Source organism: Natator depressus, chromosome 4 (assembly GCF_965152275.1).
Source record: "Natator depressus isolate rNatDep1 chromosome 4, rNatDep2.hap1, whole genome shotgun sequence".
Classification (NCBI taxonomy): Eukaryota; Metazoa; Chordata; order Testudines; family Cheloniidae; genus Natator; species Natator depressus.
The window spans coordinates 84507787-84532819 of NC_134237.1; the positions used below are offsets into that span (position 1 = coordinate 84507787).

A 25033-nucleotide genomic window follows, 5' to 3' on the forward strand; every position below is an offset into this window, starting at 1 on the left:
GGACGTTAAGTGAGGAGTTACTGTAAATATTGACAACAGAAGTCCTTTAAACTCATTTGAATCTCAATTACACACTGAAGTGGCTTTTAGAGTAGAGCCTTTTATATTTAAAATAACCAACTTGTGAAACTAACCCTGTCAGAATGACTGATCTATAGTTCACAAAGAAAACGGCACTGTTACAAATCTAAGGGCATATTCTTTGCTGTACATTCAGATGACAGTAAGCAGGACATTTTCATATGTACGCCTAGTGGACTGATTTAAATCAAAGTGATTTATTTCACCAATTTTAATTATGATTAAAATCAACAAGCCAGAAACCTTGAGTTTAATCTTGTTTTGCATTACTTTAGTTACCTTCCTAATGTGGGGTTGATTCGCATTGATTGGTAACCATTAAAACATGTTGATTTGTATGTCCCATGAACTTAAATGAAAGTGATGTGTGCACAGCTGATGGGATGACGCGTCTTATACTTGAAATACACTAGAGGTGTTCTGTTACCGCTGAACAACATATACCCACCAACCTGTTCGGAAGCAAGTCAAACTACCTGACATCCAAAAGCATATTCAGTTTTGCAGCTGAGGACTCTTAGGGTATGTTTACACAGGAACTAGACAACCGTGGCTGGCCAATGCCCATCTACTCAGACTCACAGGGCTCATGCTGCGGGCCTGTTTCATTGCTGTGTAGACATCTTGGCTCAGGCTGGAGCCCAGGCTCCAGGACCCTGCGAGGTGGGAAGGTCCCCGAGGTTGGGTTCCAGCCCAAGTCCAGAAGTCTACAGTGCAATGAAACAGCCCCGCAGCCTGAGTCCTGCAAACCCGAGCTGGCTGGTCCTGGCCACCCACAGGTGTTTAGTTGCTGTGTCGACATGCCCTTTGTTTGTGCTTATGATACGGCACATATATGAACACAAAATCAGAGTCAACTGCTGAGGCCAGCTTAAATTTGTAACTTAGTGACCAAACGTTACAGAGTTATATATTTCTTATAGCCTCTTTTCCATAGTCTCTCTTTTTTGCTTTTCATACATTGAACAATTTTATTGTCACCATCTTAGAAGTGTAAAGACACACAGAAACTAAAATCTATTCATTTCACTTTCTTCCACATCACAATGTTTGACATATCACCACCACTCAGGAAAACTTTCAGTTTTTAAGAGAAGACTGTAGCCTGTGGAAGGAAAGTTCATGCTTTATATGAACACAGACTACAAATTAAAAACTAAACAAATGAGTTAATGTGACTATAAATATTGATATTTTACAACTCAAAAGGAGATATATGTATACACTTGCTAAATATATAGCTCTGAACATACAGATCTGAGAGCTTTTACATTTACAGAACCACACTTTTCAAATAAGAATATGGGTTAAAGATAAGTACTTACTGTCCAGAATTTAATAAAATACTGTAAATCTGTTGCAGCAATGAAAATGCAGTACAGTAGAGAATAAGCCAAGAAAAGAAGGAAAAATTTGTAATTGGAGAATCCAACGCAATTGTTCACCCTGGCAACAAAAAAAATAAGTACATGAAAAACTGAATGAAAACAAATACATTTTAATAATCTTTAATTGCTTTAGTCTAATTTTTAATGTACTCATTTACTGTAAAATAATTTTAACATAAATCTGTAAACAAAAATAGTAGCTTCCTGTATATCTCTCTAGTACCATAAACTGTCTATGAAATTTTTCATTAAGACATTACTTTAAAAAAAAGTATTTAATACAGATGGACGAGACAAGCAGCTGTTTGCTTTTGGACTCCAAAGTAGTATTTTAAAGAACTTCCACAAGTCCTCCCCACGCTCTCTCAATTTCAACAAAAATCCTCAGGCTGAAATCAGGCATAGAAAGGGCCTAATATGAAAGGAATATTTTTGACAAATTAACATATGGATGACTATCAGGATTTTGTAGAGAAACTTCCAAGCCTTAACTATGGCAATCTCCAATATGATGTTTTACTATTATAATATTTCTTAAACATTTAAACTAACTAATAAAAGATAATCACATTATTGAGATGGGTACACTGGAAACCATATCAAGCCATTACCAACTGGAATGAAGGGACACTACATTTACAATCTTATAACTATAGTTGCACGTATTTTGAACAAGACTAAAATTGCTTAAAAGGGTCAGGATTTTGGAATCACAATCCTTAACATATTGAAAGAAAGGATTAAATAGAGAATCCTAACCTCAAACAAAGAGACAAAATGAAAAGCTCTTAAGCCTGAAAGAATATTTAATTCAAAGCGACAAATAAATCAAGCTTATGAGGTGCTGAAACTTGAAATGACTCAATTAATAAACAAAGACTGTCTTTTAAAACAGATCAACACCAAGAAAAAAAACCTTCTCTTTACAATGCAAAAGAGAACCATTTCTGTAGTCTCCAAAGAAGCAAAGGAGGATTCTGCTGCAGCACATTTCCTGAAGTGTTCCTGACCTAAACCATCATTGGTGAAGGCTGGCTGCATCTTATAGGGAACATGGGCCAGGTTTGAGTTTGGGTCTGGATAACTATTTGGTCAAATGCTAAATGAAGTTTATTACTAATAAGGAATGCAAAGGACGGTTTGATTTTAGGCAAACAGGCACTGCAGCACACCACAGAATAGAATTCAGAGACACCCGAGTTCTCCAACCTTCCATTAAGTGTGCATATGTGGGTTTTGTTTATTACCGTTTCCCCAAGTAGACATTAAAACCTTCCAAGTCTGTTATCTAATCAGTTAAAGATACAGGAACTATATTAATGTGTAAAGGGGAAATAAGCTAAATAAATAGAGTATAACATAGGTTGTATGATAGAGAAACTTAAGGTGGAACTCTAAAGTGGCAAGCTACAAAGAAATAATTCAAAGAGCTTGTCTACACAGTGGGTTAGTGCGCACCAGGCTTGGGCGTAAATTCTCGTGTGCATCAGCATGTTTCACACTAACCAGCCATGTGGACTCTGCTGGCACACACTAAGTTACCTAGTGCAAGCATTTAGTACGAGCCAGCAGGGTCCACACAGCCAGTTAGTGCATGACCTACTGGTGCACACTAGAATTTAGACCCTACCTAGTGGGTTAATGCACACAACATAGACAAGCTATACTTCCTTAAAACAAAGGCAAGAGTCAGCTTAATCTTTTGGCAGACTCTTAGCCCAACTGACTGGATTAATGGAAAAGCAATCTTCCTTAACTTTCTTTTGAAGAGTGACCTCACAGCATATTAAGCGGTGGTGGCCGTTGTTTGGCTTGTTGGAAAAGGTGTGTGCCCCTTTAAGGGCTAGAACACCAGAAAGTGACTTTCTGCTGCGGCTGCAGATCAGGTCAGCATGGGGACACTGACCCATTTCCCCCCCCACCCCACAACACATGACCAGAAGAGAGTGGAGGGACTATATCGGTCCATTCCAGTGCAAGAAAAACCCTTTTTTACCTGGACCGGGCAGAGCAGCAACTAGAAGTGGTGACATACCGGGTTTTGTCAAAATCTGCTGTGGGCACTGCACTAGTCACTCCTTTATCCAGAGGCTGGGAAGGAATTTTCCCTCACTGCCAGACTGTCCAAGATGAAGTATGGGGGGAGGTTTGCCTTCCCCACAGTGGGTTCTGAGGGGCTTAGTTGGAGCAAACGTGAAAGGGGAGTTAGGCTATTATGTTGCAACTCGTTATGTAAATGTGGAGCGGATGTCCAGTGAAGGTACTTCCTAGGGAAAGGATATAGTGATCAGTTAAACTGAATTGGTAAAGGATTTAAAAAAGGTATTCTTTAACGGAGTGGAAACAAGGGGGTTCAGGGCTTCTATGACTTCAACAAGTTAAGTACAAATACGTATTATGGATTTCATAAAATGTCCCTTGAAATTCATCAATACACTACCAGCACCCACTCTATATCCTCTACCGGCCTCATTTTGGGTCGGGTTTATTGGATTAAAATGAAAGACAGTGAAAGAGACTTGCTTTGAGCCTGAGATGTCTGCCCTATACAAAATCTATCAATTTGGATAGAGAATGTCTTCAAATGGGTAAACAAAGCCAACTCTACTGAAAGGAAATTAGTTTGTATTCCTAAAAGCCTATGGTCTGAATAAATAGATCTGTTAACTGCCCTTTATGTGTCAAATGAGTGCTACTTTTGCAGTATGTAGCTTGAGGCAATGGGTTTCTAATTTGACTTCTAAATTCACATGAAAATTTGGGTCTGCCTTAGGATAACACATGACAAATCAAGTTTAGAAAAAACTACATGTTTTGTGAACCTTATAATAACTTGATTTGTAATTAGATATTGAAAACCTCCAAGACTCTGAAGATAACATCAATGGAAATAGCATTTTCCATGACAAGAATCTAGTTGTGCTTATAAAGGGTTGAACAATTTGTTCAGCGCTGAGAATTAACACTGTAGAAGAAAAAGCTAAATTTTATGAGAGACACAAGGTGGGTGAAATAATATCTTTTATTGGACCAACTTCTGTTAGTGAGAGACACAAGCTTTCGAGCTTAGGCAGAGTTCTTCTTCAGTTCTGGGAAACGTATTCAGAGTGTCATAGCTAACGCTACGTTTATGTCACAGAGGTCATGGAATCCATGACTTTTAGAGACGTCCATGACATTCTCTCCTTCAGCCCCAGGGGCTTGCAGGACTCTGGAGCTGACAGCCAGTGTGGCCCTGGCAGGGTTCCGGTGACAGCAGCGACAACCGACAGGGGGCCCCCTGCAAAGTTGCAGCGATAAGTGACAGACTCTGGAGGGGGCCCTCCTTGGGGTTCCACCAATGGGTGACCGCTTCACGCAGGGGGCGGGGGCGGCCTTGGGAAGTGGGTGGGGTGTCCCATTTTCTCTTTGGGAAATATGGTTACCCTGCAGTTCCCAGCGGCTGCGGGTGGACGGGAAACCCCACAGCTCCCAGCCACCACGGTGATGGGGGAAACCCGAGGCAGCAAAAAAGTCACAGACAGGTCATGGCTTCCATTAATTTTTGTTTACTGCCCGTGACTTTTACTAAAAATAACCATGACAAAATCTTAGCCTTAGTCACAGCTATATACAAAGTGGAAAAGATTGTTTATCATAAGTAATTAACACACATTTCAAGGGATCATTCAAACTGAAGTGGCCTGTTAACACCCCTCTAGTCATAGCGAGGAGAGGAAGCGGGTGGGAGAACGCAGAACAGGAGGGGTGTGTTAGTGGATTATAGATTGTTGTAATAAGCCATAAATCCGTAATTTTTAGTGTCCAGCAAAGTTATGAATTTAAGCTCCCAGGCTCATCTTTTGAAAGTATTGTGCGGGTTTCCTTTGAGGGTGAGGACTGATAGGTCAGATGTGGAGTGATCACTTAGTGAAAACTGTTCCCCACAGGTGATACAGTGTTTTTTTTGTCATTTATCATTTTCCTGTGAGAATTCATTTGAGAGTGTAGTGATTGTCTGATTTCACCCACATAGTTTTATTGGGGCACTTAGTGCACTGGATGAGATGCACCACATGTTGTGATACACATGTGTAGGACTCATGGATCTTGAAAGGTGTGTTGTGGGGGTGCTGATCATTCTAGCAGTGGAGATATGTCTGTAGGTTTTGCATCTGTTGTTCTGGCAAGGCCTGGTGCTGCTTTGAGCTGGCGTGTCTTGGTCTGCGGGGTGCTTGCTTCTGATGATGAATTTGGAGAGATAGGGGGGTTGTTTGAAGGCCAGAAGAGCTCTATAAACCAATGTCCCAATTTATTTTAGAAACGTTTATGCTACTGGGGTAGCCCACTTCTGTGACACATGGTACTGTGAGCATGAAAGTCAGATACAACTGCTAGAAGTATTGGTGAAATTATTATTAACTGTTGAAATTACAGTAGCGCAAGAGGCTCCAGATTAAGATCACAACCCCAGTGTATTAAGTATTTTACAAAAAGACACTGTCCAAGACACTGTAGAAAGACAAGACACCAGGAATGTGTTTTAACTAGGCCTCGACATTATTGAGGAACACATCTGGGAACTGTCCAAGAGTAACCCATCCATTGCAGGTCATCGTTCCTTTGTAATCCATACCAACTGGTGGAGGACTGCTGTCAGTCCTCCATCCCATTAATCTGGTGCCAGCAGCAGTGCTAGGACCCCATTGCCTCCTCATACAAGGACTAAAGGGGGAGAGAAGAGGCGTTTGTCTCCTTGGTGTTCCAGACATTATGACTCCCTACCCCATTCCCCACCTTTATTAGGAGATGCCTTCTCCTAATCCACTTCCAACTTCAGTTTATCAGAAACTGGGCCCCCCTATTACCTGCACTTGGCACCTGCCAAGTTGCAACAAAACTTAATTTTACAACCTGACTTACCCACCAGGTCCCTGAGCTTCTGAGAGAAAGGCAAAAGAAAATCTCCACAATGCCCAGGTCATTCCAGCAGTGAGGGAAAAATTGCTTCCTAGCCCTAAGGGGTGACTAGCCTGACCAAAGCAAGGCCCCAAAACATGGTCCTACTCTAATCCCAAGGGGGAGAAGCTTTTCTTCCCAGTGCAGAATGGTGCCCCTCTTCAAACTCCCGTAGAAAAGCCAAAGTTTTTTTTTCCCCAGACAAAGCCTCTCCCTCTTCCCCCACACCTCTGAGGATGATAGGGTGGATGGGGTGGAACAATATGGTAATTGCCTAAGTAAGTGACATATAAAGAGTAAAAGGAAAGGAATATGATTAAATCCAGTTAGTTTTTGTTTTAAAAATATCCCCAGCCATATACACATTATCAGCATGTTTGTAGTGAAACAAATAATTCCATCAGCCTTTCAAGCCATCATTAATTAATTGATGTCCTATAACAAACATGAACATGTCTGCGATTCCTCTAGAGACATGAGTTTTACATCCTTTATAGATCTGACAATGGCTAAGATGGCAAAGTAGGGGACCCTCTCAGGCTACCTTCATTGACATATCCTAGACTAAGTGGCTCCAGGAAGCAGGATTCAGGAGCAGCTGAAAAAGGTAACTTTGAAATCCAAGGTTTTGGCCCCAATCATCAGTCCATCCTATGTCCTGACTGGGTTCTACTTATTCCTTAATAATTTTCTTCCCAATTCATGAAGAATGAAAAAATCTTTTAGTACCTAAAATATTCACCCAAGTTTAAAAAAAATGCATATATACAGTGTAAAATGGGAACTGCATCACTCTACTATGCCAAACTATAACAGACTCATCATTGGGCTGGAAAGAATCTTCTGGTCTATGTACTCCAGTCTCTTGTAATAGTGAAACATGTCTTCCACATCAAGCCCCTCAAAACTGTATCTCATCTAATTTGGGAAATAAAAGGTATGAACTGTACTCACCAAGGGCAATGATGGTCCATTTTCAAAATACATCTTTAAAAGAAAGCAAACAATTATATATATGTTAAAATAATGGGAAAATAAACAGGAAGTTTAGAGTTTAAACTAAACACAATTGCTACAAAATATCTGATTTCATATATCCAGGAGAATGGGTTGCCAATCAGCTACATAGCCTTCTTCAGAATAAATCTCATTCACAGTTATAGTCAAGTCTGCTCACATAATGCACCACCTGCCTACAACAGAATAAGTAGGCTTTTCCCCCCTTTGAAAAGTAATAGTTGGCGGTTCAAATTATATTTTTGCCATCTTTTATTACATAACTTAACAAGTTACTATATATGAGCACATTACCATGAATTTGTATTGACATTATCCACAAGTTGTTGCAGAAGTTCACAAAGATCAACCTACGATGCCAGCCTCCAATGCCCAACTGTTACATTTTCAAACAAGCACATTTGTGCTTTCTCTCAAGCTGTTCCTCATGCTTGGGAGGTACACCCTCTAAACAGCTGCAAAGCTACCCCAGTACTCCTTCAAACTCTTTTTTAAACTCTCCTTTGCTGTGATGCCTACAAAATTCCTGACACCAGTTAGGCTGCTTGTGTACTGAGACCACTGCCTACCCATGCTGACCAATCCTGCCTCTTTCCTTGTACGCCCCTGTCGGTCTGTATCCATCTATTGTCTCTTTAGGGGAGGAATTGTCTTTTGGTTCTGCGTTTGTACAGCATCTAGCACAATGGGGTCCTGGTCCATGACGAGGGCTCCTAAGCACTAGGATAATTACTCCTGAGGGAATTCTGCACCAAAAATATAAAAATTATGCATGCAATATCTTAAAATTCTGCAAATTTTATCTGTCAATAAATAAATGTGGAGGCTCCAGGATGACAGTGGGGAGCAGAGGCCACTGGCTGCACAGAGGTGGGAGATCACCCTGCAGCCCCCCACTCCCAGGACATAGACTCAGCGATGAGCTACACTCAACCCTGACACAGTGGAAGGGCCAAGCCCACCCCAGAAACACCTCGCGGCCCTGGCCCTCCATGCCAGGCACACCAGGTGTGGGCACGCAGGCTCATCATGGCAGGATCCAAGTGTGGAGGAACTTAGTGTGGGGGGGGATCCAGGTTTTTATCCTTCAAAAGTTATGTCCACTCTGGAAGACAATGGATGACTGGAGAACTAATATGTTTAAGACCTCAGAGATACCAAGGAAGTGATGTATGATTATTTAAGAAGGCTAGTAATCTTTATTTGGACTGTTTAAAGCGCCACATTTTGTTAACAACAATTTAACTAAAACGCTCAGGAGAAAAGCTCTTCATTAACAATTCAACACCCTCACCCTTCTACTAAGGGAAGAGAGCACTCCTAATCCACATGCGAGTTATCTACGGCGGATAAAAATCAGTGAAAGATTTTTTTAAAATTTAAATTCAATACATTTTTTCTTTTTAAAAATCAACCTATTTAAAATTAAAATTGAAACTGACAACCTACATTTAAGGCCTAAATTTACTATAATCTATTAAAATAATTTAAACTAAATTAAATTGAATATTCAACCAGTATATGTTTGCTGCCACAATTTTAAAGAAATTCAAACCACTGAACTGGTGAAAGTCACTGACTAAGCACGTGGAACCAGAATTTATTGAAGTGCTAAACCTAGCTTTTGACAGGGGCAAAAGAATAACATCTTAAATTCAGTTTATTCAACTAGCTCAGTTCAATGACTAGTTCATTCAAAGTCAAGCAACCCACTGGGAGCTGAAAAAGCAGGAAAGCTTGTTTTCCTCTTGCAATACAGGCATAAAAACAACGTGTGAGGATGAGATCTACTAGTTCTAAAATCCCAAAGGACATAGTGGACAGAATCAATGTTCAATTCAGTAAAAGACAATACTTCTTTTGTTTAATAAATCAGTTTGAAATACAAAACAGTTTGATTAAACTGATTTTTTTTATGTATCCAATACATTTAGGGTAGTTTTATTTATTAAAAAAACAATTTAAAAATGTTTTGTGCATTTTTAATTGAATTCCAATTTCCATCCAAACGCAGCTTGACACATATCACAAGTTAAAAAAAAAAAATCTAATAAAACAAGAAATGGCTCTTTTGCTATTTTCTTACAATCAAAAAATACAAATCTGAATAAATGTATATTAAGCTATATAATTGCTTAAATAAATGTATACAGATATAGTGTATCCTACAAGTTAGCAAAAAAGAGTATCAAATGGATAATAAAGGCTATATTTAGTTACAAAACATGTTTTAATGGTTACCAATGAGAAAAGTACCTCTCTTTAGAAAAATAACTAAAAAGTACAGATGTAATACAAGATTAAAATTAATTATTTAAATCAAGGTTTCCTGTTTGCTGATTTAGATTTTAAATCAGCAGTTTAAATCACACCTCCCTGAATTCACCCAAGAAATTGTCCAATAAAAAACAAAAAAAGAAAAGTAAACATTCTTGATGCTTGTATGGAAAATTAAAAGCAGAAACAAACCTTTAAAAATTCATTACAAAGACACTCTGAAAGGTAACACCAAATAATTTTTTGTAATTAACAAGAAAGTAGCAAAAAGTGTATTGCTCAGTTCTTTACCATTTAGCAGAAGCATTTTTATAATTATTTTCTTTTGCATTAATAAGATTTAACAATTGTTATTTAACATTAAAAAACTGTTCTTACTTGTCACACACGGAACAGTGATGGCAGCGGTCTGGTTTTACAAGCTGGCATCTGTCACAGTATCTGATTGCTGAGAAGAAAAAATATCCATGTTGCATGAGATCTAACATAAGGTTATGCACATTTTAACATCTTTAGACCCACTCAAAAATAAATATTTATAGTCAAATCCTGAATTCCCTGAAACTTCCAATAAAATGATTCAATTTGAATTTAGTGGGAGTTGCACATGTTCAGCACCTAACATAACGGCTATTTAAGAGCTACTTGTGAAGTGCATTTTGATTTTTTAATACACATGAGAAATATTCCAACAAATTGCATTCTGGATTATTTATTAAAGCTTTTCACTGAAGCTACTTTTCAAATAAAGAAAAGTCAGTATTGCAAAACCTAAAAATACAATAAAAGGCTATGTAACATGATTACTAATTAATAAATAAATAAATAAATTCACATTAATTCTAAGAAGCCATTTTAAAGGATTTTACCCTAATAATAGATTCTATTTTGTATATTGCCTTTAGGATTTGCTTACTTGGCAGACATGCGTAATCTGAAATTAATTACACTGATGATATAATGTAAGGCCTTTGACTGTTTAGTTTTCAGATTTGGCATTTGCTCTTGCTAATATTTCTGTAGCTGATGTGCATAGGTGCCACAATAGTAGGTGCCATAGACAATCTGATATTAATATTTACCTTTTCAGGAATGAAAAATAGAAGTCAAATTATGTAACCTTCAAATATATATTTCACCTTCCTGTAGTGTTTGTTAATACTGCAAACTATCAAATAACTACAGGTAAACTAGTGCTGCTTTTGAAACCAGTCTTGACACTAGTTAGGATTTGAATAGTATTAGTGTGTTTTCAGTCTTCAGTTACAAATCGTGGGTATGTATAAAGCTTAATAGAAAAATCAGATTAACTTTGACTAATATTTGAGTATTAACATTCTTTATGTTTTTAGTGTCTTGTTAATTCTATTACCATAATTACTCATTACTACATAAAATCTGCATTTGCAGAATCTTAAATAATGTATTTCTACTAAATAATAATAATAATAGGGCATCATTCTTAGGTCAGTTTTTTCTTTTAAGCTTTGAAAGACAACTCATTTTTTTAAAACATCGTCTAAAAATCTCACTTCCTACTGACAATGAATGTATCAAGACACTTGTCTCACTGACCACAGAAACAAACAGAATTTACCTCCAGACATTGTCCTTGTATAGATAGGAAGGTCCTTGGCTGCTCGCCTAAAAATTTCTTGCTGGGCTTCACCTCTAGGCTCCCTTTCCAGCAGTTCTTTGTCTGCATATGACAGATGGAACTGGAAAAATAATGTAATTTTTAATTAGTAATGCCTACAAAATTACATCTTTGTGGACTTTTACTCCAACTAAAGAGAAAGATATTCATTAAATAATGATGGAGTAGCCATATGTGCAAAATACTGTAGCGAACAAACAATTGTTCCCAAGAGAGACAAATTCAAGTTTTGGTATTTTTTCATTTCTCTTCTTAGTCAAAAGCAATTTAAAACATTTCCTGATTCCAGTGTGTATCAACCTAATATTGATTGCTCTCCTTAAGGTAAAACAGGAACTCCAAATGTTTAAAATTAAGCAAGATTAACTGATATATCCTTAGACCATTTGGTTACCATTCTCTTGACAAGTTTCAAAGAAGACTACCTCAAAGTTTATTAATGAACTGTTAATGCATGTCAGGAGGGTCCACACAGTTCATCCGCAGCAGGCTAGTGCAGAGTAGATTTAAATTCACATCCCAACTTGACATGAATGAAATGTTCCTCTAGACAAGCCCAAAGTCCACCCCTGTGATACTGAATAAATCCAACTGGCTATTGAACAGAAGTTAGTTACTTTAGTCTTTCAATGTCATAAGAGGGGGCAAAGAAAAGAAAATACAATACATAATAGGTAAGAAAGTAGGAAGGGGAATTGTGTTAAGGAATCATACTTAGCAAAAAGTCAACAAATTAGTGCACACTATGCAATGTCAATTTTCTCCCTCAACACACCTGGACAGACTACTCAAGCAGCACAGGAAGAACATCCTAGGGAGTTATGGCGACTTTAACCTTATAGAGGAACAGAAGCAGTATGTTATAGTAGAACCTCAGAGTTACGAACACCAGAGTTATGAACTGATCAGTCAACTACACACCTCATTTGGAACTGGAAGTATGCAATCAGGCAGCAGCAGAGGCCAAAAAAAAAAAAAGGGGGGGGGGGAGGAATACAGTACAGTACTGTGTTACATGTAAACTACTAAAAAATAAAGGGAAAGTTTTTTTTAAAAAAAGATTTGACAAGCTAAGGAAACTGCTTCTGGGCTTGTTTCATTCAAATTAAGATGGTTAAAAGCAGCATTTTTCTTCTGCATAGTAAAGTTTCAAGCTGTATTAAGTTAATGTTCAGTTGTAAACTTTTGAAAGCACAACCATAATGTTTTGTTCAACGTTACGAACATTTCAGAGTTACGAAAAACCTCCATTCCCAAGGTATTCATAACTCTGAGGTTCTACTGTACATCATTTTATGCTTACCTAGAACCCAGAGTATTTTGTAGCACTAAATTACTTGTAATTAATTAAAGGGATGATGTCCAGTAGACCTGTCCTTTAGCATCTGTTTCTACACTGCTGAACAAGGATGTTGTTGCATAACGCTGCTGGCAATGAAGTTCAAAAGCACTACTGGAACAGTAGACATTGCCTTCTAATACCTAGATTTGCTACATTTAATCTGATAGTCCATTTTAAACTCTAACAGTACGAAATAGCGGCAAAGAGTCCTGTGGCACCTTATAGACTAACAGATGTATTGGAGCATAAAGCTTATGCTCCAATACGTCTGTTAGTCTATAAGGTGCCACAGGACTCTTTGTCACTTTTACAGATCCAGACTAACACGGCTATCCCACTGATAGTATGAAATAGTTGCTTTCCAACCCAGGTATATTTAATGATTTATCATATGACTAGCACTCAGTAGCAGCCTTTTCTCAACATCTTCTATTGAAATTGGACTATAAGAATTTGAGTAGATCCCTCGTCTAATTATTCCTATATAGTCTTCACACACAAACCGACACTCCAAAAGAGTATAAATTATAAAAATTGTGGCATGTAAATACCAAATGAAAAATAGATTAACTTAAAAATTTTTTTAATATTCCCCCCAAAAAGATACAGCAAATGTTGCTAAGTTAAGCTCAATAGAAGTCACTGATGACTGTATTGTGGCAGAATGCAGAATTGAACTGTTTATTTAGAGAAACAATGATCTTTCATGATAAATTATTTGTAAATGTGTTCATGGTTCCCACGTAAAAAAGGGGGGGGGCATTTCAAAAAAGCCCAAACATTAACCATGAAAATCACAAGTTAAGGTTACATAAGCAATTCAGCATCAAACTTACTATCCAATTCTTGTGCATACACCAGTGAAAAGCAAATTGTTTCTACTTTTTGAAAAAGGCTCATGATGAGTGCTTGCCACTTGAAGTTTTTCCTCCTACACATGTGAACATTTTCTTTTTCTCCTTAATCATAAAACTTTTCATAGTAATAGCTCTTTGCTATAAATTGATAGTGGGTTTGTGGAGAGTAGGATGGTTAAAATATGATTTACAAAAGGACTCTTAATTGACCTGCAACTATGGAGGTCACATGACGAGCACATCCATAACATATATACCTACGAGTATTGGACGGTGCTCTCACTACTTCCCCCTGTATAATTTATGTTATCTAATTATCTTGAGTATTTTATCTGAGTGGTGGTGAGGGGAATATGGGAACCAAAAGTTGTGGGTCTGGGGTAGGAGCAGCACTAGAGCAGTGGACATCTGGAGCTCAGGACGGAGGAGGAGTAACATAGGTCTCTACGTCCATTCCAGCCCTGAAGACAATTTTGGCTAGTTAAGCATGGCCAGCTTATTTAGACTTGTGGGGTGAGGGCCAATGGAGGAGGGTGAGTCTGTGTGGAGAACACAGAGGAGGGTGGAGTGTTGTGCAAGGCCCATGAGGGAATAAAGAAGTGTCCAAGGGGGCAGGGAAGCAGAAGGTAGCAGCTGGTTTGGTTGGCTAATAGATATAATTTACTTTCATACACCAAATATCATGAAGGGGATTCCATTCAAAAAATGACAGCTACATTGTTATTCACCTTTTTAAAAACTACCTGAAAGGGGGTTCCAAAGAGTATGCTGCTAGGCTGTTCTCAGTGGTGGCAGATGACAGAACAAGGAGCAATGGTCTCAAGTTGCAGTGGGGGAGGTTTAGGTTGGATATTAGGAAAAACTTTTTCACTAAGAGGGTGGTAAAGCACTGGAATGTGTTACCTAGGGAGGTGGTGGAATCTCCTTCCTTAGGAGTTTTTAAAGTCAGGGTTGACCAAGTCCTGGCTGGGATGATTTAGTTGGGGATTGGTCCTGCTTTGAGCAAGGATGACCTCCTGAGGTCCCTTCCAACCCTGATACTCTATGATTCTATGAAAAAGCTCCATGCCTTTACAAATAATCCTTTGCTCAATGCAGGCCAAAGTACATGTGCCAATTTGGGAGTTTAAAAGTGAACCCTGTGGCGGAAGCAGTGGAGATTAAGAACATTTTCTGAAGCTCTGCATGACTTTTTCAAGCTGTTAAGTTTTGATTAACTTGTATATGGAAACTACGTGCACAGTCATGAAATTTTCTGGATGAAAAATTATCCTTCTCTTTTACGTTATACAGAAAATTTTAACCGGTTTGCTTTCTGAGATCAAACAGATGAGGAAGAGGGGAACAAAATAAAAACTCTTAATGCAACCTCAACTATGGAGGCATGGTAGTGAGTCCATAGTATGGTAACCGGATAAATTACACAGGAAAATGTATTTCTTTCTTATGTAATGATTAGTTTGAAAAGCAACAGATAACTTTTCTTCAAAATTAGGGCCAAATCCTGCCTGTTTTACTCACACAAGTAGTCCCACTGACTGTAGTGCATAAGAGAAGCATAATTTTGTCTTCTAGTTTTTCTAATTTCAGGTGTGAAAGTTCCATATGCTTCAGAGAATGGTACCTAGAGAGTAAAACTGATTCAAGAGGCAACATGTACTACTCTTGGAGCTGTATTAGGATGAATTCAGCTTTCTGCTCCATCTTCCTCATATTCCTCCAGACAAGCGGATCCTTCTTATCCAATCCCTCTGTAGTACTATAACTAGACATTAGAATTTAGATTTAACTGATTAGCTGAGTCAACTGCAGCTGGACTTACAGTATGAACGTCTTAGACCTTACCTGAGCAAAGACTAATTGGGATTCTCAGAGTCTGTAGGCAGCTGTTCTACAAGATGACCCACAAGTGAGCCTCTCTCTGGCTGAGCCAGTAGGGGTGTCCGCTTTAGAAATCCCTCTTACCCCTTCGTGCAATGACACCATGAGGACTTGATTGTTTATGCTCAGAAAACAGTACTTTTTGAATGGTAGGCAAAAGTGATTTTTCAGACTATAACTGACACTAGGACAATAAGACATCTGAACTAACTTAAAACACTCCATCTCAAATACATTTGCAAAAAATTATATATTTATGTGCACTACCCCCCAAAGAATGAATACCTCCCTAACTAAAACATTTGTATTTTATTGTCCTCTGTTAGCACACAAATGTTTGCTACATTTAATTTCTTTCCCATAATGTATCAAACCACCAACATGATGGTAACAATAACTTATCACTACCAGCCAGGGCCACATTAGAACTGGTGACCTTCAGGTATATAAGGTATAAAGTGTAAGTTATCCAGCCCCCCAAATGTCATTTGACCACTTAAAATCACCTGAAAACTGCATATATCAGAAACGAACATAAATGTAATTTGTCCCAAATCTCAACTTACTTCTTTTGAAGGATTCATTGGTAATGTAAAGATTGTTTTCCAGTAAGACCAGACAAACAGCATGAAAAATAGGTGATAGGCAATCAGGCACACAACTAAAATTAAAGAGGGATGTAATTAATATATTATACAGAAGAGAACAGCAACAGCATATTAATTACATTATATATGCAAACTATCAGCATCACTAAGGCTGTAAGAAAATCATGTGCCACAGTTTTGTTGCAGAAACTGCAACTTTTAACACACACAGCAACTTTTTAGAGTTGCTGCAAATGTTAGTGGCATTGTGACCCATGCACCATGTTGCAATGCTACTCAAATTTGGCCAGCAGGTAGGCTAAATCCCAGGGAGTGGCACCGCAACTTGGCACACAGGGTTGCAATGCCAATCATTCAGATTTGGCCCAGCCACCCCTCCATCATGCTTTTTTGACCACCAAGTGGGACACATGGCATTTCTTCTGTCCTGCTGCCCTACTTTGGAAGGTAGGCTGCATGTCTTGAACCACAACTTAAACTATGACTGCAACTTTTGAAAAAAAAAAATCACTACTTTTTTTACAGCCTTAAGCATACAGGTGTACAGGTACCCTAACGAACGCAAATGTATCCATTTAATACAGTGTAATGATATTGGTAAACAAGATGTTGCACTGAAACCTTAGATGAAACACAAATTTACTGTTGTAAAAAATAATATTAAACATTAAACTGAATTAAGGTAGTAAAACCCTAATTAGCAAAAGGAAAAAACACAAAGTACTCCCAGTATTTTCCTGGATGCACTGGGTAAACTTAACTGACCCTTCCCTCCCTTTCAGTATTATGAGCTATATGTGAAATCGTTAGCTGTGCAAGAAAGGGAATATGACAACCCAAACTTTATCCTGCATAGGCGATGAGAATCTTTCAAATACTGTACATGGATACATTTGGATTTGAACATTAGCCTTAATGTGTACTAGTTTTTTGTTCATGGTAGTTTTGCTGTTACACAGTCCAAATACAGGTTTTTAAACGGTCAAAACAGTTTATTCTTTAGATCCATTGTGATGTATTCTTGTAGCTCTTAATAGTACAATCAAGATTTACCGGGCTGTGGTATTTTGTCACATTCTCTATTCTTACAATGAGAACTATGTCAGCAAATCTGTCTTAAGCGGATAGTGAAATTTTATGAACACCACTCATTGTATGTCAAATAATTGCTCAATATTCTTGATCTCTCTCATATTAACATATAGCATAATTCACTACAATGAAGGACAAGGCCAAACTCCAGTGCCCACTCCAAGTAGCCTGACCAGATATCAAGAAGACGTGCAGGGAAGAAGAATCCATCTCATTCCTCCAGGCTGCAGCATGCGGTATAGCTGCTACACGCGGCACTTACACACCCCCTATATGGTGAATTGGAGAGAGGATCTGCACAGAATACTCTGCCCCTGCAGTGCAAGTGGGTTCTACACCACACAAAATGTCTGCACACATGTAAGCCCCCCTCCCCCTTTGTGAGAGTGACAATAACTGTCACCTACGCTCCCAAATTTATTGGGCAAGGTGATTTTGGCTTCTGTTGAAGGATCTCTCACCCCCACATCCACATGTCCCCTGCCTGGCAATTATTTCTTCCCCGTCCAACCCCAGTCATCAGTTCTGCCCCTCCACAAGCCTCATTTCTGCTCCCACCAAGGGAGGGTGGGGGCGGGGGTGGGGAGGCTGCAGCAGAATCCCCTCTCTTCCAGCAGGCTTGGGTGGGGGGCAGCTCCAGCAGCTCTTCACCCCCTCTGGCCCCTCCCAGGCCAGATGCTACTGGGCCCTTTAGCTCCCTCCTCCGCTCCTGTGAAAACAGCTTCGGGTTGCAAGGGAGAGGGGGACACAGAACCCTGTATCAGCTCTGATTGGTTGTTCTGCCCCAGGAGGTAGTCAAGCGGGGCAAACAGCCAATCAGAGGGCTCAAATTCACTAGTGGTCTGGAGCACCTCTCATCATTGTGAGATTGGCACCCGCCCCCGTCAAAATCATGCCACTTGTGAAAAAGTTGAGGGAGTTGGCAACACTTGCCAAATAGTACACCAGATTACTCAGTGCTAATGACTTTTCCATAATGTACACATGCATCCGATGAAGTGAGCTGTAGCTCACAAAAGCTCATGCTCAAATAAATTGGTTAGTCTCTATGGTGCCACAAGTACTCCTTTTCTACATGCAAGAGGGCAGAGTAAAAGTTCTAGCAGCAAGTTCAGCTCTGAATTTCCCCACTTCCATGAGTTCAAAATATCAAAAGTAACAGAGGAGTAATGTAGCTGGCACTGAATTTTTGTTAATTTAAAGTTAAAGACAAGCAGAAATGCTTTAAAAATTTATTCTTGGCTCACATGCCAGTCATAAATTAACTTATTTGTAAAAACAAAAACCTGAATCAAACCATACTGTAAGGTACTTTGCTAAACAGGACAAATTGGTCTCTGAATGGCTTAGGCAAACAGTAAGTCTGTTCTTCAGATCAGTCAGAATATCACAGGTCAATAGCAAGCAAATATCACTTTATTACATCAACGTTGGTCACTTTATTTGATAGATTTAATCATTTGTCAGAACAATTTGTATTTACTCTATAATACATATTACCTCAAGAGCAATATCTGCTATTTTGAAAATAAGCAGTATGATGATGGTACAAAACATGAGTGAGAAAAAGCAAATATTGATTATATGACTTTCTCTGCACCATATCCTTTTGCTAATTTGTGAGTGTTATTCCCTGTACATTTTACCTCTAATACAATACTGGGAAAGATATCTCAATTTCATCTCCATTTTTAAGTAGGAGGAAGGAACCACTATCTAGCGAAAGTTTTATTCCACTGACATACCAGATTCAATGCCATGAGGTATCCAGTGTTTCTCCCTTACTTGCAGTTTAGTGTGTCTGCAGAATTGCTAAACTCTTCAGGCTTTCCAATTTCTGGGAATTAGGTCTGGGATCAGAAAGGTCCCTGGAAATCTATGAAGTCTGACTGGGGAGCTAGGGTGGCCAGGGAAAGCCTAAAGAGTTTAGCAACTCTGCAGACACACTAAACTGCAAGTAAGGGAGAAAGACTGGATTGCTTAGGAGTTCTCTGGGGACTACAGGAGTTGAAACTGAGCTTCCTATGTTGGGCTCCGATAAGGTGATGCTGACAACTGCCACCTCTCCACTACTGACGGATATGGACACGGTAGCAGACAATACCCTAGTCCTGTGAAGATTGATAAAGTAATTTGGTAATGGCATTTCATGGACAGATGCCATGGATTCCACAGTATTACATCATTTTCTTTAGCCCCACAAATTTCTTCTCCCTCCATTTGCTGGAATCAAAGGTGTATCATGCCCATGACGGAAGATTCTATCACATACCTCCCTAAGTGAGTGAGGAGAGAGTTCTGCCACCTTCTCCTTGCATCTATAGGAGAAAGAGAACTCTTACTTATACACAGGACAAGAGGGTGTAAAGATTCTGTACCACCAGCCTTCCCCATACAGGGGGTGGCAGTGCTGCTGAAAAGCCTGCTACTGTGCAGGAAACTTTACACACCACCACATTTAACCTGCAGATGAGCGTGCTTAAGAGTTTACCCCAGAGAACTACATCAACATCCATGTCCAGCTGCCTTTGAGCAGATTCCAATGAGTCAGCATTGTTCTGGTGAAGGCAGTCTTGTGTCCAGAGTCATTGCAGTGAAGGGCAGCTGCACTTTCTTCCCTCACCAATGTGGCATGGGGATACCTATGGGCTCATTTCCTGGAGTCTTCTCAACAGCCACAGATGCTTTCAAAAGACATTCCCAGCCTTTCCTCCAAACTTTTTTTTCCCAGAGAGGAATGAGGAATAACAAAATTGGCTCAGGTGGTAAAGAAGTAAGAACAAATTCTCCTGGAATGGAACAGCTAGTGCTAATGAAGCCAAGAGCAGAAAATTGAGGGGAGTGTGTAAGAAATGAAGAATCTGCCGGGGCCAGTCTCTTTTAGTATGTAAAAGTATCAGATAAAAGCATCATTAACAAGAATTTTACAGATATGATTAATACTCTTTCTTTTTTTTTTTTAGTACCATATAAGAAAATAGTTTCTGAATTACCTCAAATTTGAACAAAAATGGTTCTTTGGCCACAGACTATTTATGCAAAATTTGAAGAGGAAATTACCATTTTGAGGATTTTACAGGAGGGAGCAAGGCTAAAAGAGGGCTTATATTAAAAATCTAGTGTTAGCCTTTGTGAAGAAGCTACCACCTCTCCATACAAAAGATTCTTAAAAGCCTGGCACTGCTCAACACAAACATGTAAATTCTCTTGTCAAAATGAAAAACTCTTTTGCTCTTTCAAAAGCAAGTGCTATCTTTTTAGAAAATGTCACATAATCTGTTATACAAACTCGTAATGGAAACAACATGAATAGAATACTCACAATTCATTCATACTTTTTCAAGCAATCACTGATAATCAAAGAAAAAGCAACCTGACCATCTTCGTTGCTTTGTGTCAGGAGAAAAAGGGGGATGGCCAGGATTAAGTCAAGCCTTAGCTAATGTGAACAGAGCAGATAATGGTAGAAGCATTAGGCAAGCACTGTTGATCAAAAAAACACAAATCCTAGTTCACGAGGCTACATAATCCCTCCACAGTGACGTGACATGACAGAGAGTGATGGGTTATGACAATTAAACAGGGCTTAACTGCAGCATATAATAAAGAACTATATGGTACTGCAGACTACTGACAGAGAAATTCACAATTAAAGTAATTAACAAGGGCTATTCAAATTGCTGTCCTTCATGGCACTGACACAGCACAAAATATTGCAGTGCACTTCATACCCAGTAGAAATTATTGTACTGAAAATGGGAAACATTCATTACACTATAGAACACACTTGGAAAAGGGGAAAATCATATTGCAGGGATGATTTTGAAAAACAGCATACCCATTAATTGACAACACAATATGCAATTCAGCATATTGTTTATTTTCCATTATGATTTACAACAATACGATGACAGCACCACACACATTCGTGGTACAAAATGACTATAAATCAGAGGACTTTCCTGGTGCAATATAAATATCAAATAAACTGTAATTATAATTATATTCAAAAATACGTTAAAAGAACATTAAGGTTGCAAAGCGAAGCACTCAGAAGTTAGGAGCCGCCAGAATTAAGGTTGCCTGCATACCCTTCTACGTATGCAGTATGATACGTTCTTTAATTATGTGATCACATGCTGTTTTTTCTCCAAAGGACCCCTGCCTCACTCAGTACCCAGAACAAACAGAGTTTACTCAATGAGTAGCTTTCAATGTTTTGTATTATCCTCATTTTACAATGTGTGGTCCTAGGATTTATTTACTGCGTACTAATCAAACCCTGTTCAGAATACAAAATCAATACTTTCATCATTGGCTTTTCTATGGCACTCATCACTATAGAATCCAAGTGCTTCACAAACACTAATTAATTGTCTATCACTGTGAGGTGAGGCGGGGGGGGGGGGGGGGGGCTATTACCTCATTTTATAGAGCGTGATCTGAGACACAGAGGGATTAAGTCAAAAGTTTCCATTAATTTTGGCTGCCCAATTTGAGATGACAAGGAACTATTTTTTTTCCAGAGTACTTAGCCTTATATAGCACTTTTTATGTTCAAAGCACAGCTCCCATTGTCTGCATTTGCAACTGTGAGTGCTCAGTTCTTCTGCCAATCAGACCCCAGAGCATCAAGTTGGGCACCCAGAAAATGAGGCAAACACACCTAGTGACCACCTGTGGAAAGTTTGTGACTTGCCCAGCATCTCTGTTGCAGAGGCTGGGACAGAATCCCATTTTCCAGGGCAGCATTCAACTGTATAACCATGAGACTACTTTCTCTTCCTGTAATCTCGACTCATTCTCCACACACCTTCTGCAACAAATGAACCAGGGGTCCTACAGAGAACAGCCTCCTTTACTACACAACCCTGTTTGATCCCCTGATAGGTCCATCCTGTGCACTGAATGAGGCAGAAATTCTATGGGAAAAAAAGTCTTATTTACATGATCTCATACTATCATAAGGCATACACACAAGGGGGCCAAATTAAGATTTCACAGGCAAACATAGTTCTGCAGTTCCGAACTTTTCAGTGCTTGACTTTGCAACCTTAACTTTCCTTTAATGTAGTGGTTTTGTGTCTCATTTCTTATGTAATTAAAAAGGCAAAGTGAAAACAAATTCCATCACTTGGCATCATATTGATACTGACATAGGTCATCAGTTGGAATGTTTAGACCAGGGATGGGCAAACCTTTTGGCCTGAGGGCCACATCTGGGTATGGAAACTGTATGGTGGGCCATGAATGCTCACAAAATTGGGGCTGGGGTACAGGAGGGGGTGAGGGTTCTTGCTGGGGATGCGGGCTCTGGGGTGGGGCTGGGGATGAGGGGTTTGGGGTGCAGGAGGGTGCTCCGGACTGGGACTGAGGGGTTCAGAGGGTGGGAGGGGGATCAGGGCTGGGGCAGGGGTTTGGGGTACAGGAGGGGGTCAGGGGTGTAGGCTCCGAGCAGTGCTTACCTCAAGCAGCTCCCGGAAGCAGCAGCATGTCCCTCCTCCGGCTCCTATGCAGAGGCACAGCCAGGTGGCTCTCCATGCTGTCCCGTCTACAGGCAGCACCCCTGCAGCTCCCATTGGCTGCAGTTCCTGGCCAATGGGAGCTGCGGGGGTGGCGCCTGCGGATGGGGCAGCGCGCAGAGCCCCTGGGCTGCCCCTAAACGTAGGAGCGGGAGAGGGGGCATGCCACTGCTTCTGGGAGCCACAGCTCACGCATGCGGAGCAGCCCCCAACCCCGCTGCCTGGTTGGAGCATGGGAGTGGGGCAAGCCCCAGACTCTGCTCCCCAGCGGGAGCTTGAGAGCCGGATTAAATCAGCTGGTGGGCCGGATGTGGCCTGCGGTCTGTAGTTTGCCCAACCCTTCTTTAGGCTCTCAGAACTTGTGTCAAAGGAGAAACTGACAGCAGTAGTAGGTTGCCATTCTCCATATGACCAGCACTAGAAAGGATGAGGCATACTCATGGACAGCAAAGGAACAGAGACTCAGGAATCTTGGGTTCCATCCCAGGTACTGCAGTGTAACATGTTCCAGCCCTCTGTAGAGAAAGAAGTGGTTCGGGACTATTTAGAAAAGCTGGACGAGCACAAGTCCATGGGGCCGGATGCGCTGCATCCGAGAGTGCTAAAGGAGTTGGTGGATGTGATTGCAGAGCCATTGGCCATTATCTCTGAAAACTCATGGCGATCGGGGGAAGTCCCGGACAACTGGAAAAAGGCTAACGTAGTGGCCATCTTTAAAAAAGGGAAGGAGGAGGATCCTGGGAACTCCAGGCCAGTCAGCCTCACCTCAGTCCCTGGAAAAATCATGGAGCAGGTCCTCAAGGAACCAATTCTGAAACACTTAGAGGAGAGGAAAGTGATCAGGAACAGTCAGCATGGATTCACCAAGGGAAGGTCATGCCTGACTAATCTAATTGCCTTCTATGACGAGATAACTGGGTCTGTGGATGAGGGGAAAGCAGTGGACATGTTGTTCCTTGACTTTAGCAAAGCTTTTGACATGGTCTCCCACAGTATACTTGCTAGCAAGTTAAAGAAGTATGGGCTGGATGAATGGACTATAAGGTGGATAGAAAGTTGGCTAGATTGTCGGGCTCAAAGGGTAGTGATCAATGGCTCCATGTCTAGTTGGCAGCCGGTATCAAGTGGAGTGCCACAAGGGTTGGTCCTGGGGCCGGTTTTGTTCAATATCTTCATAAATGATCTGGAGGATGGTGTGGATTGCACCCTCAGCAAGTTTGCAGATGACACTAAACTGGGAGGAGAGGTAGGGATAGGATACAGAGGGACCTAGACAAACTGCAGGATTGGGCCAAAAGAAATCTGATGAGGTTCAACAAGGACAAGTGCAGAGTCCTGCACTTAGGACGGAAGAATCCCACGCACCGCTACAGATTAGGGACCGAATGGCTCGGCAGCAGTTCTGCAGAAAAGGACCTAGGGGTTACAGTGGACGAGAAGCTGGATATGAGTCAACAGTGTGCTCTTGTTGCGAAGAAGACCAATGGCATTTTGGGATGTACGGGTAGGGGCACTGCCAGCAGATCGAGAGACGTGATCGTTCCCCTCTATTCAACATTGGTGAGGCCTCATCTGGAGTACTGTGTCCAGTTTTGGGCCCCACACTACAAGAAGGATGTGGAAAAATTGGAAAACGTCCAGCGGAGGGCAACAAAAATGATTAGGGGACTGGAACACATGAGTTATGAGGAGAGGCTGAGGGAACTGGGATTGTTTAGTCTGCGGAAGAGAAGAATGAGGGGAGATTTGATAGCTGCTTTCAACTACCTGAAAGGGGGTTCCAAAGAGGATGGATCTAGACTGTTCTCAGTGGTAGCTGATGACAGAACAAGGAGTAATGGTCTCAAGTTGCAGTGGGGGAGGTTTAGGTTGGCTATTAGGAAAAACTTTTTCACTAGGAAGGTGGTGAAATACTGGAATGCGTTACCTAGGGAGGTGGTGGAATCTCCCTCCTTAGAAGTTTTTAAGGTCAGGCTTGACAAAGCCCTGGCTGGGATGATTTAGTTGGGGATTGGCCCTGCTTCGAGCAGGGGGTTGGACTAGATGACCTCCTGAGGTCCCTTCCAACACTGATATTCTATGATTCAAGGGTTCTCAACCTTTTTCTTTCTGAGGCCCCCCCAACATGCTATAAAAACCTCCATGGCCCACTTGTGCCCAAGAACTGGTTTTCTGCATATAAAAAGCCAGGGCTGTCATTAAGCGGTAGCAAGCAGGGCAATTGCCTGGGGCCCCATGCCACAGGGACCCCCACGAAGCTACATTGCTCAGGTTTCACCTGCAGCCCTAGGGGTTCAGGTCCCATGCGGTGGGGCTTCGGCTTTCTGCCCTGGGCCCAGCGAGTCTAATGCTGGCCCTGCTTGGCAGCCCCGG

The 25033-nt window shown here is 40.5% G+C and overlaps 1 protein-coding gene across 2 annotated transcripts in view; it reads right to left on the minus strand.

Moving 5' to 3' along the window:
- The window catches only part of ZDHHC2 (zDHHC palmitoyltransferase 2), a 105546-nt gene that overhangs the window by 53583 nt on the left and 26930 nt on the right, over positions 1-25033 (minus strand). For both annotated transcript variants that reach the window (XM_074951340.1, XM_074951339.1), the window contains exons 3-7: positions 16005-16099; positions 11299-11419; positions 10080-10149; positions 7362-7394; positions 1407-1527 (exon numbers count right to left, since the gene is read on the minus strand). In XM_074951340.1, coding sequence (XP_074807441.1) covers positions 1407-1527; positions 7362-7394; positions 10080-10149; positions 11299-11419; positions 16005-16099 — 440 coding nt within the window. The remainder of the gene's footprint in view (positions 1-1406; positions 1528-7361; positions 7395-10079; positions 10150-11298; positions 11420-16004; positions 16100-25033) is intronic.